This window comes from Macrotis lagotis, chromosome 1 (assembly GCF_037893015.1).
Source record: "Macrotis lagotis isolate mMagLag1 chromosome 1, bilby.v1.9.chrom.fasta, whole genome shotgun sequence".
Taxonomy (NCBI): Eukaryota; Metazoa; Chordata; class Mammalia; order Peramelemorphia; family Peramelidae; genus Macrotis; species Macrotis lagotis.
In genome coordinates, this window is record NC_133658.1 from 452604465 (window position 1) to 452619814 (window position 15350).

Consider the following 15350-nt stretch of genomic DNA (forward strand, 5'->3'; position numbering starts at 1 on the left):
GTCAACCTTTGGTAATCAGGATAGGTGTAGTCAAATGCCCCAGAAATTAAAAAATGTTGATAGTCATAGTAGTGAGGTATGACAATGTGTCAGTTACTCATTTCTGGCAAATATTTCCCTTTCTTCTTAAATCTTAGGATATCATTTAGTGGCACAGGGGTAGCAATAGGTTTTCAAAGGTTATTATTTCCATGGAGAGCAAGCTATGGTGGGTTTGTGTGTGTTAGATTTCTTGTGTTTGGGATCTGAAGGACCGGACTAGCTATGTTTCAAGAGGATCATCAAAGGATTAGCCATTAATTAATTAGTTTAATTGTTCCTTCATTCATTCAGGAAATAGTCTCTCAGTGAATGATGAAGTGTCAATCTGGGGAGATGGAGAGATGGACTATACTTCTTCACATCTCTGTTCTTAGTATCTTCATGTTAGTTAAACTAATTTTAAATAAATGTTTCATTTTATAAAGTTTATAAGCCAAATTTTTATAAACAAATCAACTTTTCTTTTCATTGTGCTAAAACCCATTTTGAAGGAGGATGTCTAAACTCACCAATTTAATACATGTTTGGGATATGTGGGTAGAAATTATACTTTTAGGCAATTATATTGGAAGTCTTTGTAAATCTTGACTTTGTTTTCTTTATTTCTTCTTTATAGGGTGATTATTTCAGGAACTGGAATCCAAGCAAACCCTTTGACCAAGGTAAGTACTACAATAACAGAGACTGGTGTTAAAATGATACTATTTATTCCCTTTCATCTCTGTATAGGTTAATACTATGTACTTTGGTCTGACTCTACAAATGCTTCTTATAGTCATCCCTTAAAAGGAGGTGACCAGTGTGACTGAAAGTTTTTTACTAATTGATTCATGTTTTTCTGAGGTTATTCAACAGTATTCTTTTAATTGACCTAACCAGTTAAAGTAGTGAAAAATATTCTCCCAAATTCATCAGTTCTTGTTTGTGTGGGATTTGATTTTCTTCTCTTTCAGATAAAAAAAATCCTCAGTTTTATCAAATACAACTTTTTTCCTCTTTGTAGGCTATAAGCTTCTTGAAGACAAAGACTCTGCCATTCTACACCTATGTCCTTGGTATTTTGTACCTTCTTATTTTGAGAAATTAATAAATGTCTTGAATTTAATTAGATTGAAAAATGGAGCAAATAACATACCCATATTTACTCTAACCTTTTTGCTTCCTTAGGGAAGTTGAAAGATTAAAGCACCCATCCTCTCAGAGAAAAGGGATCAATTGGAATAGTTACTACATGATGTTTTAACTATAATATATACTAGATCAAATATAGTTCTACAGACATTAATACACATAATAAATCCCTTCTTTTGAAGAAGTTAAAATACATATTATTATAACAAAGGTAATAAATGATTTTCAGTAGCAGCTTTAGTTTGAAGTATCATATCTGGTTACTTTGTATTTATATTTATTTTATTAATATTTATTCTTTCCATAACTAAACATATACTTGCTGCCTCCATCATTTCAATGTAAGTTCCTTGAGGGGAAGGATTGCTTCATTCTTTGTTTTGTATACCCATTACCTAGCACAGTGCCTGGTACATAATGAGCACTTAATAAAGCCTAATTGGTTGGTTGATTAATTATAAATTTAGTACTTGATGGCTAAGAAGAGTACCCCCTTTAATTTTACAGATGAGGAAACTGAGACACAGGAAGTACCTTAGACACATAGTTCTTTAATTTGAGCATTTAATGTATGTATGGAGATCATGTAGATATACAAAGGATAAAGAAAATATTGGCATTTATAAAAATGGAGCACACGTGGCTCTCTTTACCTGACCATTTGAAGTTGTTGTCCCTTGTTTCCATGCAAACAAAATTGGTATTCTGGATTCAGTGTCTCCATCAAGTGTTTATTTGTATAATGATAGTGTTTATTATTTAATGATTTAACTTGTTAAATTAATTTATTTTATGGTATAAGTGTTTTGTAATTAATTTATTAAATTCCATTATATACCTTGACTAAAAAGGAAAGAAAAAAGGAAAAAATATTTACCAATTCCTCAATGAATGATAGATGAGAAATCTGAATCTATGTACTGTTAGTTTGGTTAACCTCAGTGACTATGTGCCTTCAATAGTGGAATATCTTAGCATGGTATATATGATTCTAGAATCTCTTCTTCATCATACTCATAGAGTCTATTAATTTTTGTTTAAGTTGGAAGAATTAATGAAAGATGACTTTAGGCTTTTTAATTTTTTTGTAAAGCATTACTCATTAGCTATGCTACTTTGACTTCCTTGGGTTCTCTTATAGCTCCTGTTTGGAATAAGAAGAGGAAAAAAGTTATGTACTGATGTGACTTCTCACTATTATAAACATACTTATATGTGAATATTTTCTCCTAATCATTAATTTTTTACACTAAATATATGTTTATACTTTCTTCTTTTCTTGGTAGGAGTCTAGGTTTCAAGCTTTTAAAAAATAATACTTTCCACCTGGATTACAAGCAAAGACAAAATAACATTTCTTTTTTTTTAAGTTTTGAGTTCTAAATTCTGTCTCCTTCCTCTCTCCCTATCAAATACAGAACATATATATGCTATCATGTAAAACATTTCCATATTAGCCATTTTGTGCCAGAATACTCGATCAAGAAAGGAAGAAAAAAGGAATAAAAGAAAGACATGAAGGAAGTCAAAATACTGGGCTTAATTCTATATTCAGACAATATCAATGTTTTATCTGGAGGAAGACAACATTTTTTATCATAAGTCCTTTGGGATTGTCTTGGCTCATTGTACTTAGTCATTCACTAGTCTTCATTGGATAATATTACGATTATTGTGTAAGATGTTCTCTTGTTTCTTCTCCTTCACTTATTATCAGTTCATATAAATCTTTCCAGGTTTTTCTGAAATCATACTTCTTGTCACTTCATATAGCACATAAATATTCCATTACAATCATATATACAATTTATTCAGCCAATCCTCAATTGATGGTCATCCCAACAATTTCTAGAAAACCACCAGAAAAAAGAGCTGCTATAAATATTTTTGTATATGTAAGTCCATCCTACCTTTTTTTTAAAACCTAAGAATGGTACTACTAGTTCAAAGGGTAGGCACAATTTAAATGTCCTTTGGGCAAAGTTGCAAATTGTTTTCCAGAATAGTATGTTCCAGACTTATAAAACTTGCCTTCAGTTGTCCATATCAACAATTTTGAGCCTATCTGTTCTCTGATATAAACTGATTTCTTTTAAAATAGCATATGGCTTATCTATTCAATTCATAAAGACATTAGTTGAATCAAAAAAAGAAACAAAACATAGATTGCAGTATAATGGTAAGAGTTAATGTTTCTCTTTCAAAGATGGAAAAATCTAACCAAAAAAATACAGAAAAGCTAACACAGAACTGAATAAACTGTTCAAAAATATAGAACCAAAAGATTTATGGCTTCTTCTAAATGGAACTATAAAATAATATATACATTTCTGTGAAATATTTATCAACTTTAAAAAAGTAGATCATGTAGCAAAAACTATGTATGTATATATATATATATATACATATATATATATATATATATATATTATTTTTTACCATTAGAATTTGAAAGCCTTGAGAGCTAGGACTGTTTTACTTTTATATTTGTATCACCCTTGATTAGCTTTTTCATTCATTCATGTACTAGGGAACAGAGAAATTATGAATTTAAATATACTTATAAAATATAAATATAAAAGTAGAAATAGTAAACACATACTTTAAAGATTTTAATGCAGTGAAAATAGTGATCAACAGAGAGAATAAAAGCAAGAGAAATAGTCCTAGAGATTTAATGAAAAAATTCTGAACAACAAACACTGAGAGTAAAGAACATTAGTAGCAATATGTAAGATAGTGATATTGATTGGACAAAATGCCAAGATCTTTGCAATGAAGAAAGCAGTCATCAGATGAAAACTTATAAACTAAAGCCATATATTAACAAAATAGAAAAAATAGCTTAATGAACTGAAAAAGAATTTAAAAATTAAAAAAACCAATAAATCAAATCCCAAATAATCCAAAGAAAGAAAATGTAGAAAATTATTTGGAGAATTACATTAAAACCAAAAAGATTCTAGAACTGATAAGTAGGACTAAAAAAGTTACTCTTTTGGAATGACTAACAAAATTGATAAAACTTTAGCCAAGCTAATTTAAAAGGCAGCTGGATTAGGAAGACTAAATTTTCTGAGTTCAAATCTGATCTCAAACACTTAATAACTGTATGATCCTAGGGGAGCCATAACCCTATTTACCTTAGTTCCTCATCTGTCAAGTTAGTTGGAGAGGGAAATGGCAAAACACTACAATATCTTTGTCAAGAAACTTAAAAGGGTTCACAGAGTTGCACATGACTGAAATGACTGAACAACAAATGAGTAAGAGGAAATTAAAAAAGAAGAAATTTTAAAAATCAGTCTTCCATACACATATATTATATGTCATACATATAAATACATTTATTATGTGCCAACTAGAATTTCAAAAATATTATCTACAAAATTATAAAACACCCAAATTGATTCAATACTGAAACAATGCAATTTCAGAAAAGCAAAATGAACTAGCCACTAGGAAACTATCATAGTGGGGAGAAAACCAAAGCCAAAACTAATTCAGTTTCAGATAGAATTACAGAAGAATTATATTAAACTATTAAAGGACAATATTTATACTACACAAATTATTCTCAAAAATCAAGAAGAGAAATATTTCCAATCTTCTTTCAATGACACTAAAAATGGCCCTAGTAATTAAACAAGAAACAATAAAGTAAAGAAAAAGAACTGTAGGACAATATCAATAAGAAATTAAATTTTAAATAAAATTCTGGAGGAAGCGTAAAACAATTTATTTTGGGCGAGAAAAACTTTCACTGAGATCAAGTTTGATTCATATTAGAAATATAAAGATAGTTCAAGATTAGAAAACAATTAACATAATTTATTATATTTTTAAAAGCTTTGAAAGTCATACAATCATGTCAGTGGATCCAAGAAAACCTTTGACAAAAACTCCCATTTGTGTTAAAAATCACCACAAAGCATATGAAGAAAAATATTTTAATCTAATTAAAATATATATAAAACCAAAATCTAGCATTAGATGATTTCCTAATAAATTTGAGATTAATATGAAGATGTTTCCTTTCCTCAATGTTATTTGAATTACCTTCAAAACCATTAGCAATACCAATAAGACAAAGAAAAGAAATTAAAAGCATAAATATAAGCAATGAGGAAACAAAAGTATCCTTATCTATTGGCAAAAGGTTGATTTACTTAGAAAATCTTAGAGAATCAGGAAAGAAACTAATTGAGACAAAAGTTTCAGTGAAATGGTAGGCTGCAAAATAAAACACAAAAATCAACCAATTTCCATGTAGCAATAACAATATCCAGAAGGGAAAAACAGAAAGATATGTCCTCAGTGCATTAGATATCTGGGAATCAATTTATCAAAGCATAATCATTACTCCTACAGTTATAATTACACCATTTGCCTTAAAGAAATTCAGATTAACTTAAATAATTGGTGGAGCATTAAGTATATATATATCTAGAATTTTCTAGCATAATAAAAATAATAACACTACTGAAACTAATTCATAGATTTAGTGGTTACAACAATTAAACAAACAAGAGCTAGAGAAAATAAAAACAAAATTTATTTGGAAACAAAAGATTTTAATATCAGAGAGGGGAAAGTAGCAATGAAGGGGTATTAACGCTTTCATATCTCAAAACATAGAGCTGTAACAATCAACACCTGGAATTAATATACAAAATACAAAAATACCTTGTTGACACATCCTAGAAAAGGAAGAAACAGAAATAATTCAGTTAACCTGATATTCCATAGGTCTGAAAATAAAATTACCTAGGAAAGAACTTTCCCAAAGAAGTATTTGTCTTCTTGATTTTTGAGAATAATTTGTGTAGTATAAATATTGTATTGTCCTTTAATAGTTTGATATAATTTTTCTGTAATCCTACCTGAAACTGTATTAGTTTTGGCTTTAGTTTTCTCCCCACTATGAAAGAGCTTTGGCAAGAATTATCTGGCAGAAATTAAATTAAGATTAGTATCTTACACCACACACCACCATAAACTCAATACTGAGATATATGACTTATATGTTAAATATCAAGCCATAAAAGAAATTGGAAGAGAACCAGATAATGTACTTTTCCCTATTATAGCTAGGCATTGAATTCTTAACCAAAGATAGGAGCAATTATAAAAAATTAAGTAGTTCATTTATATTACATACTATTGAAAAACTTTTGTGAGAACAAAATTAGGATAGTAAAGGAATGATTGACTGAGATAGTTTTTGTACCATTGATATCTCTTAAGTGTTTTAAATACAAGATGCATAGACACATTAGACTAAAAGAAATCCATGATGATTAAGTGGGGACTGAAAAGCACAGAGAGATTTCTCAAAAGGAGAAACTCTTAACAACCATATGAAATAATTCTCCAGCAAGTACTAACAAAAATGCAAATAAAAACAACTCATAATCTTTGACCGAGATATATGTCACTGTTGGTTATATATAATCTTGAGGAGATGAATAATAAAAAGAAAACCCTCTTCCTATAATAAAATGCTTATGGCAATACTTTTTTGTAGTTGCAAAGAAGTAAAAATTTAAAAAAAGATACCCATTGATTAAGAATATAGGGATAAAAAATTGTGATACAAAAATGTAATGGAATGCTAAAAGAAAAGATGATTTCGATGAATAAAGATATCATACATCCTCTAGAAGTGAGGAAAATAACTTGAACCTGTATAGATTGCTGATTGGAAATCACTTATCTCCTGAGTCAAGGAAACTATGTAATTTGGGACTGGGGTTACAAAATGAGAGCCAGAGGGAAAAATGAGGAGAGAACATGGACAAAAAAGAGAAAGCACCAAACTGGACTTTCTCCTAGTATCCAGAGGGACAATGGAGAGGTGGAGGCCTCAGAGGAAGACAATTAGGCTGGAAGTGGTAGCTTCTAGTTGTGCTACCAGAGATGTACTTAATCTTTCTTTTTACTCCATCATTTTTCACTTGTATCTGATACTTTAGGACCTTTATTTTTTTAAGCAAAAGTACTGGATTGGTTTTTACCATTTCTTCCTCTAATCCATTTTATAGTTGAGCGGTCTGAGGCAAACAGGGTTAAGAGACTTGCCCAGAGTCACATGGATAATATGTCTGTCTGAATTCAAGGACACACAAGTGTCAAGTATTGGAGGTGGGATTTAAATTCGGGTCCTCCTGACTCCAGGGCTGTTGCTCTCTCCAATGGGCCATGAATTCTTCCTGAGTCTAAGACCAGCACTATAGCCACTGTGCTAGGTAGCTACCTCTTTTCCTTCCTAGAAAAGTAAGACAAGGTGAGGGGTGGAATGGTCAAAAGAGTAGACTAATCCAATTTATGGTGGTAAACACAAGCATATCACCCTTATTTGTTACTCCTTGGGATGGGTGTGACTTACTCCATTCTTCAAAATGTTCCTTTATTATGTAATTTCTATATCATACAATTCTCTCATATTATTGTTTGTGAATTTATTTTTTTATATTTGACAGCTGTATTTTAACATATTTGGTTTTCTTCATAATTGCATGTATTTGTATAACTTGAATCAGATTGTTTGCTGCCATGGGATGGGGGGATGGGATGGGAGGGGAGTGGAAAAATGTAGAATTCTAAAGCTTATAAAAGAACAAATGGTGAAAACAATCTCTATATATAATTAGAAAATAAATTTTAAAAAAGAAAAAATAATAATTACATCTGTTTTTATTTTGGGCATTTAAAAGGATTATTCTGAGAAAACTCAAGGCTATCAGGATTAAGTGACACTGCTAGTGTTAAGTGTCTGAGACTGAATTTGAACCTAGGTCCTCCTAACAACTATCAACAAGTTATCCAAGGAATTCACAACACACAAAAATGGATAAGAACTCCTACTCTAATACAGCACCTTCTTTTTTGGATGAAAAAATAACTGGACCCAGGAGAGTATAGTAGGCTGATTCATAGCACCTAGAAAATTAGTCTAAGTTTGATTTAATCTTTTTTGTTTCTTTATTTTCATACAAATGATGTTTTTTAATACATTACTAAAATATTCTTGTTTAAGAGTAAACATAATGCCCCTCCCCCAAATATATAGACCCTCATGAGCAATAAATGAAAGAGAAAACAATTAAAATTAAAATAAAATAATAAAAAATGTGCTTCAGTCTGTGTTCCAACACCACTAGCTCTGTCACGGGTGGATCACATTCTTTATGATAAGTCCATCACAAAAGCTATTTCCATATTTTTCCATCATTGCCATGACTGATCAAAACTCCCTCCATTTGTACTTTACCACTACCATATACTATATTTTCTTTCTCCTTTCACTCTGTCCCTCTTCTTAAATGTGCTGTAGGGTAGCTGAGTGGCACAGCAGACTGATCACTGGCCCTGGGGCCAAGAGACCCCAAGCCCATATACCACCACTAAGGCCCAGCAACTACCTGGCCCTGTGGTCCCCAGCAGGCCATCCAATCCCAGCCCCTGGCAAGAAGTAAAATGGGAAATGTGTTTTATCTGACCACTCTTCCCATGGTCCACCCTCTCCTCCATCACTCACATCCCCACATCCCCCCCTTCCCCCTGTCCCCCTTCTCTCCTTCCTTGAGATGTCTATACCCTATTGAGTTTCCTCTCTGAGCCACCTCTGATGACAGTGAATATTCCCTTATTCCCCCTTGCCTTCCCCCCTTCCATATCATTGCAATAGCTCATTGCAATAAAAAAAATATTGTTATATGTCATATCATTTTATATGGACTTAGTTATTCCTCATAAACTCCTATGATCAACTCAGTCAAGTTAGAGTCTCTTGGTTCAAGGCATGATGGTGCTAGGAGGCAGCTGGTGACACAGCTTAGAATCAGGAGGACCCGAGGTAAAACCCAACCTCAGATGCTTACTGGCTGTGTGGGTCCAGGGACTAGCCCTGTGTGCCTCAGTTTCCTCAACTGTAAAATGGTAAAATAATAGCTCCTACTTCATAGAGTTGTGAGGATCAAATAGATGCTATGTCAATGCTTATTTCCTTCCCCTTCCTTCTCTATCTTCCTCCTCTTCCCAATCTGCTATAAAAGTAGTATCTGAAAGGAGTTACAATTGAACTGGTTACTCAGTGATCTGGTTTTTGGTAAGCTAATATATGCAGAACCTGCCAAGAGCTTAGATGAAGCCTAAAGTGATTTCTGAGAAGTGTGGAAAATAGAACCTGCATCCAGTGCTTTAGTAGCTATTTTTCCTGAATTGTTAACAGTTAAGGAAACTTGATGAATTTTTGAATTTGGCTAGGCTGTCCTTAGATTGTAGAACCAGTCTATTGCTGGACAACTACTTAAAACCAATTTGCAGTTTCTTCCTTCGGAGTTCTTGCACTATTCAGGTATAGTCTCAGAGAACCCATATTTTCCTCCTTGTCATAATATAACATCAGAGGAAGACTTTTTTCAGACCCCATTTCAGATTATGCCAGTGAAACTGACAGCTGTGGCATACAGTGGACAGAATCAGGAAGACCTGGATTCAAATCCTACCTCAGATACTTAGTACTTTGGAAAGTCACTTATCCTCTATTTTTCTCTGTTTCCTCATTTGTAAAATGGAGATAATAGCTCACTACCTCCCAGGATTATTACTAAGATAAAATGTAGTAATATTTGTAAAATACTTGTACTATATAAATGCTTATTGTTATTATTATTATTATTAAATAAGGCAAGAGAGTAGAAATAATAGGGTAAATGGATTGATGTTTGCCCTTCATTCTCGAAGAAGATCATGACATTAGAGAGATGATGCCATGACAAGCACATAAATTGGTTTTAAGTGAGGGGGTACTATGCTAGTCTCACTTTCTCCTCTAGAGTCATCTGGGTCCAGTGGCCAGATGTGAAACAGGATGACTGGAGATTCCCCTGGATGCAAGGCAATCAGGGTTAAGTGACTTGCCCAAAGTCACACAGCTGCTAAGTGGCTAGTGTCTGAGGTTGGATTCGAACTCTGGTCCTCTTGACTTCAGGACCAGTGCTCTACCCTTTGCACTACCTAGCTGCCCCACATGAATAACAAAAAGAATGAGAAACAACTGACAACAAAGTGGTGGGGGCAGAATAATTTTTTGAAATATAAATTTGTGGGGGTAACTAGGTGGCACAGTGGGTACAGCACTGGCCTTGAAGTCAAGAGGACTTGGTCCTGGAATCATGAGGACTTGAGTTCAAATTCAATCTCAGTCATTTACCACATTTCTCTATGTATAAGACACTCCCATATATGACACACCTTAATTTAGGGGCCCAAAATTTGAAAAAATGTATTATATAAAGTTATTGAACTCGAGTTTTATTCATCATGAAATTCATACAATTCCTCGTTGCTGTCAAAACTCCCACCCATGAGTTTGTCCTCATCTGTCTTAGGAGAGGCTCTGACTGCTCTCCTGCCTGGGCTCTGCTCTGTGGTTGATCACAAGCTCTTCCTGAGCAAGTCTTGTGCGTGGACGCCACTCAGTCCATTACATTTCATGAATCTGGAGCACCCATTGTGTCCTCCTTTCAAATCAATCACTTATTTTTCATCAGAAATTCTTCTGGCCTCCTAGTGAATCATCTTTGTGGACACAGGAATTCCACTGGCCCCTTTGCTCTTCAATCCATCTCTTCACTTTCCTCTCTAACTCAGGCCATTTGGCTAACTTGCCTCTCATGACCCTCTTCTGCTGGAGTGTTTTCAGTCAAGTTTCTTCTTCCCATAGTCAGTCTTGGATTGTTTTCTCAGTTGCAGGACCAAAGTGACTTTCAGCAGCATGATTTCCATTCACTTTTGCAAACTGGATCACTTTGAACTTGAATTCAGCACTGTATGTAAATCTTTCTGAGCCATTTCTGGGCAGAATGTGGCAAAACATCATGGTAACAAATGCAAAACAATGAGTGTAAAGACAACAAGCATGAAAAAGCGGGAAATGAAAGTAAAAATATCTACAACCACTGTATAAGATGGTCCCAGTTTTTAGATACCAAATTTTTCAAAAAAGGGTACATCTTATACATGGGGAAATATGGCAATACTTACTTAGCTATGTGTCCTTGGGCAAGTCACTTAACACCATTGCCTTGCAGAATTAAAAAACAAAATATATATATAAATTTGTTCAAGTTCAGTAGTGGGGGGGGTGTTTGGTAAAGGGGTAAATAATTTTACCTAGATCAATAGTCCCTGAGAACATCAATATGTTTTTTTAACGTTCATTTCTTTAAATTTTGAGTTCTAAATTGTTTCCTTCTCTTCACCTGTCCTCTACCCATTGAAAAGGCAAGCAATTTTACATATTCATATAAGTCATGTAAAATGTATTTCTAGAATATCACTGTTAAAGAGTAAATCCATGGATCTTCATGTGACCCTGAATGATTGAAAAATGTCCCTCATATTCAATTTATAGGATCAAAAATTTGGATCCAGAAAGATCATTCTTTTTTTTATTTTTTTATTTTTTAATTTTTTTAAATTTTTAAAAATTTTTTTGGTTTTTCTTTTAAATTTATTTTTTTATTCTCATTTTGTACAAATTTTTTTACATTAATAAAATATTCTTGTTTACAAGTAAACAAAATACCCCTCCTCCTCCCCCATGAATATAAACAGACTTGTTTGGGTGAAAAAAGTAAAGGGGAGAGGAAAAAAATTAAAATAAAAAAATAATAATAGTAATAATTGTAGGTATGGTCAGGTGGCGCAATGGACGAAGCAACAGCCCTGGAGCCACGAGCACCCGAGTCCACATCCAGCCTTGTAAACCCAACAATCACCCAGCCATGTGACATGCAAGCCACCCAATCCCCACTGCCCTGCAAAAACCAAAAAAAAAAAGAAAGAAAAAAAAGACCCAAAATAAAATAAAATAGTAATAATAGTAGGGGTGGCTGGGTGGCAGACAGAGCATTGGCCCTTGAGCCAGGAGCACCTGGGTCCAAATCTGGCCCCAGACACCCAAAGATCACCCCGCTATGTGGCCCCAGGCAGGCCATCCAGCCCTACTTGCCCTGCACCCTCCCCCAAATAATCATAACAAAAAATGTGCTTGAGTCTTTGTGCCAACACCAACAACTCTGTCATGGGTGTATCTCATTCTTTAAGATAAGTCCATCACAAAAGTTATTTCCATATTTTTCCACCTTTGCCATTGCTGATCGCAACTCCCTCCTTTCTTATTTCTCCACTACCATGTACTCTATTTTCTCTCTCCTTTCACTATGACTCTGCTGTAGGGTAGCTGAGTGGTGCAGCTGACAGATCCCTGGTCCTGGGGCCAAGAAGCCCTGAGCCCCCATACCACCCCTTAGGCCCAGAATCCACCTGGCCCTGTGGTCCTGGGCAGGCCTTCCATTCCCAGCCCCTTGCAAGAAGTAAGAAAGAAAATGTGTTATATCTGGCCACTCTCCCCCCATGGTCCATCCTCTCCTCCTTTATTCACATCCCCACCCCTTCCCCCTGCTCCCCCCCTCCTTCTTATTCCAGATGTCTATACCCCGTTGAGTCTATTTGCTGTTTCCTCTCCTAGCCATCTCTGATGAGAGCAAAGTTTCCCTCATTCCCCCTTGCCTCCCCCCTTCCATATCATTGCAATAGCTCATTGTAATAAAAAAAAAATCTTATGTGAAATATCTTGGCCTATTCCCCCTCTCCTTTTTCTTTCTCCCATTCCATTTCCCTTTTTTTTCTATTGACTCCATTTTTACACCATATTTTATCTTCGAATTCAGCTTCTGTGCTTCAACTATAAAAGCTCTCTCTACCTGTTCTATTAACTGAGAAGGTTCATATGAGTATTATCAGTGTCATTTTTCTATGCAGGAATACATGCAATACATCCTCATTAAGTCCCTCATATTTCCCCCCTCTCCTCCAATCTCCATGCTTCACCTGAGTCCTGTATCTGAAGATCAAACCTTCTGTTCAGCTCTGGCCATTCCAAAAGGAACCTTTGAAATTCCCCTGGTTCATTGAAAGTCCATCTTTTTCCCTGGAAGAGGACATTCAGCCTTGCTGGGTAGTTCATTCTTGGCTGCATTCTAAGCTCTTTTGCCTTCTGGTATATTGTATTCCAAGCCCTACGAGCTTCCAATGTAGCTGCTGCTAAGTCCTGTGTGATCCTGACTGCAGCTCCACGATATTTGAATTGTGTCCTTCTGGCTGCTTGTAATATTTTCTCTTTGACTTGGGAGTTCTGGAACTTGGCTATAATATTCCTAGGGGTTGGCTTTTTGGGATCTCTTTCTCTGGGGGATCGGTGGATTCTCTCCATTTCTATTTTGCCCTCTGCTTCTAGAATATCAGGGCAATTTTCCTGTAGTAATTCTTTGAAAATGATGTCAAGGCTCTTTTCCTGATCATGACTTTCAGGTATTCTAATAATTTTTAAATTATCTTTCCTAAGTCTGTTTTCCATATCAGTTTTTTTTTCAATGAGATATTTCACATTTTCTTCTAATTTTTCATTTTTTTGGTTTTGAAGTATTGATTCCTGATTTCTGGTAAATTCATCAAACTCCCTGAAGTCTATTCTTTGTCTGAAGGATTTGTTCTCCTCAGAGAGTTTTCTTATCTCTTTTTCCATCTGGCCAATTTTGCTTTTTAAAGCATTCTTCTCCTCAATAACTTTTTGAACTGTTCTATCCATTTGGCCTAAGCTGGTTTTTAGCATGCTATTTTCTTCAGCATTTTTTTGGATTTCCTTGACTAAGCTGCTGACTTCATTTTCATGTTTTTCCTGCATCTCTCTCCTTTCTTTTCCCAGTTTTTCTTCCAACTCCCTCATTTGATTTTCAAAGTCTTTTTTGAGCTCTATCATAGCCTGAGCCCAATTTGTTTTTCTTGGAGTCTTTAGATGCAGGAGCTTGTGCTTCCTCATCTTCAGACTGAGTATTTTGGTCCTTCTTGGGCTCATTTGCAAAATATTTCTCAATAGTCTTCTTTTTGTTTCTCTGCTTGCTCATTTTCCCAGCCTGGTCCTGGTTTGGGGTGTTTCTTGAGCTTTTGGGACACTCCCACAAGGGTCTCAGTGTGTGAGGTTCTGTCCTCCCTCCTGGTCTGTGAAATGAACATAAGCGCCCCCCTCTGCCAAGGGGCTGATGTGGGGGGGGGGGTGCTGCTGTTCTATGGGGGAGCCTAGACTGTGGTCAGGATCTGAGTGTGGTCAGAGCCCCAGAGTCCTGTTTCAGGGGCAGAGGACAGAGCTTGGCAGTCTCTCTCTCTCTCTTCACTCCCCAACCTCAGCTCAATGGGCTCATGCCCTGGGGGCTCCTGCTTACCAGCTCTGCCTGCTTCTGTTTCCTGGATCAGGGCTGGGGAAAGATGATGCTGCTTGCTGTGTGCCCTGAGGGCTGGGCTCCGCGTGTTTGCTCTGGCAGAGGTCCCCCGCTGTTCCCCCACTTTGTGCCCGGTTCTCCTCGGGGTGCAGCTCAGGAGACTCCCCCGCTGCTGTGAGCTGAGACCCCCAGCACCCTGAGGCTGCCTCCAGGAGGCTGAGGTTCTTTGGCTCTGGAGGGCCACCCCTCTGGCAGGCCGCCTCTCCGACCCCGGGGAGCAGAGCCTTTCTGCTCTTTTCCAGGTTACCTTGAGTAGGAGAACTGCCTCACTGGGTCCCTTTGTGGGTTCTGTCTCTCGAAAGTTTAGTTAGAGTCCTTAGCTGATGAATTTTATCAGAGAGCTCCTAAGACTCGATCCCTTCTTGTCACCATCTTGACTCCGTCCCCCAAGATCATTCTTTATTTTATAATTGAGGAGACCGAAACCTCAAAAGGCAGAATGACTTGCCTCAAGTCTCATGTTGCAAAGAGCAGGATTAGGATTTGAACTATAAAAAGCACAGAGAGGCTGAGAGATTTCCCTAGAATCATACACCTGATAGCTGAGATGATATTTGAACTCTGGTCATCCTTACTCCAAACCCATTGATTTATGTCACACTTTTTACCTAATCTGGCCCCTAGTTTCCTCATCAGTAAAATGAGAGTGCATGATTAGATAAACTATTCTTTTCTAACTCTGTCATTGATTGACCTTGTACTTGAAAATGGTGCCTTTGACCATGATTAAGTCATAGTATCAGATGATCAGAGATTTATTGCTAGAGTAGAGGCTATCTAATCTAGCACTCTTTCTTTTATAGATGAGGAAACTGAGGCCAGCCCAAGGAA

At 35.7% G+C, this 15350-nt stretch overlaps 1 protein-coding gene across 4 annotated transcripts in view; it reads left to right on the forward strand.

Moving 5' to 3' along the window:
• The window catches only part of SPOCK1 (SPARC (osteonectin), cwcv and kazal like domains proteoglycan 1), a 1031033-nt gene that overhangs the window by 481278 nt on the left and 534405 nt on the right, over nt 1–15350 (forward strand). For all 4 annotated transcript variants that reach the window (XM_074213490.1, XM_074213491.1, XM_074213492.1 and 1 more), the window contains one exon: nt 659–704. In XM_074213490.1, coding sequence (XP_074069591.1) covers nt 659–704 — 46 coding nt within the window. The remainder of the gene's footprint in view (nt 1–658; nt 705–15350) is intronic.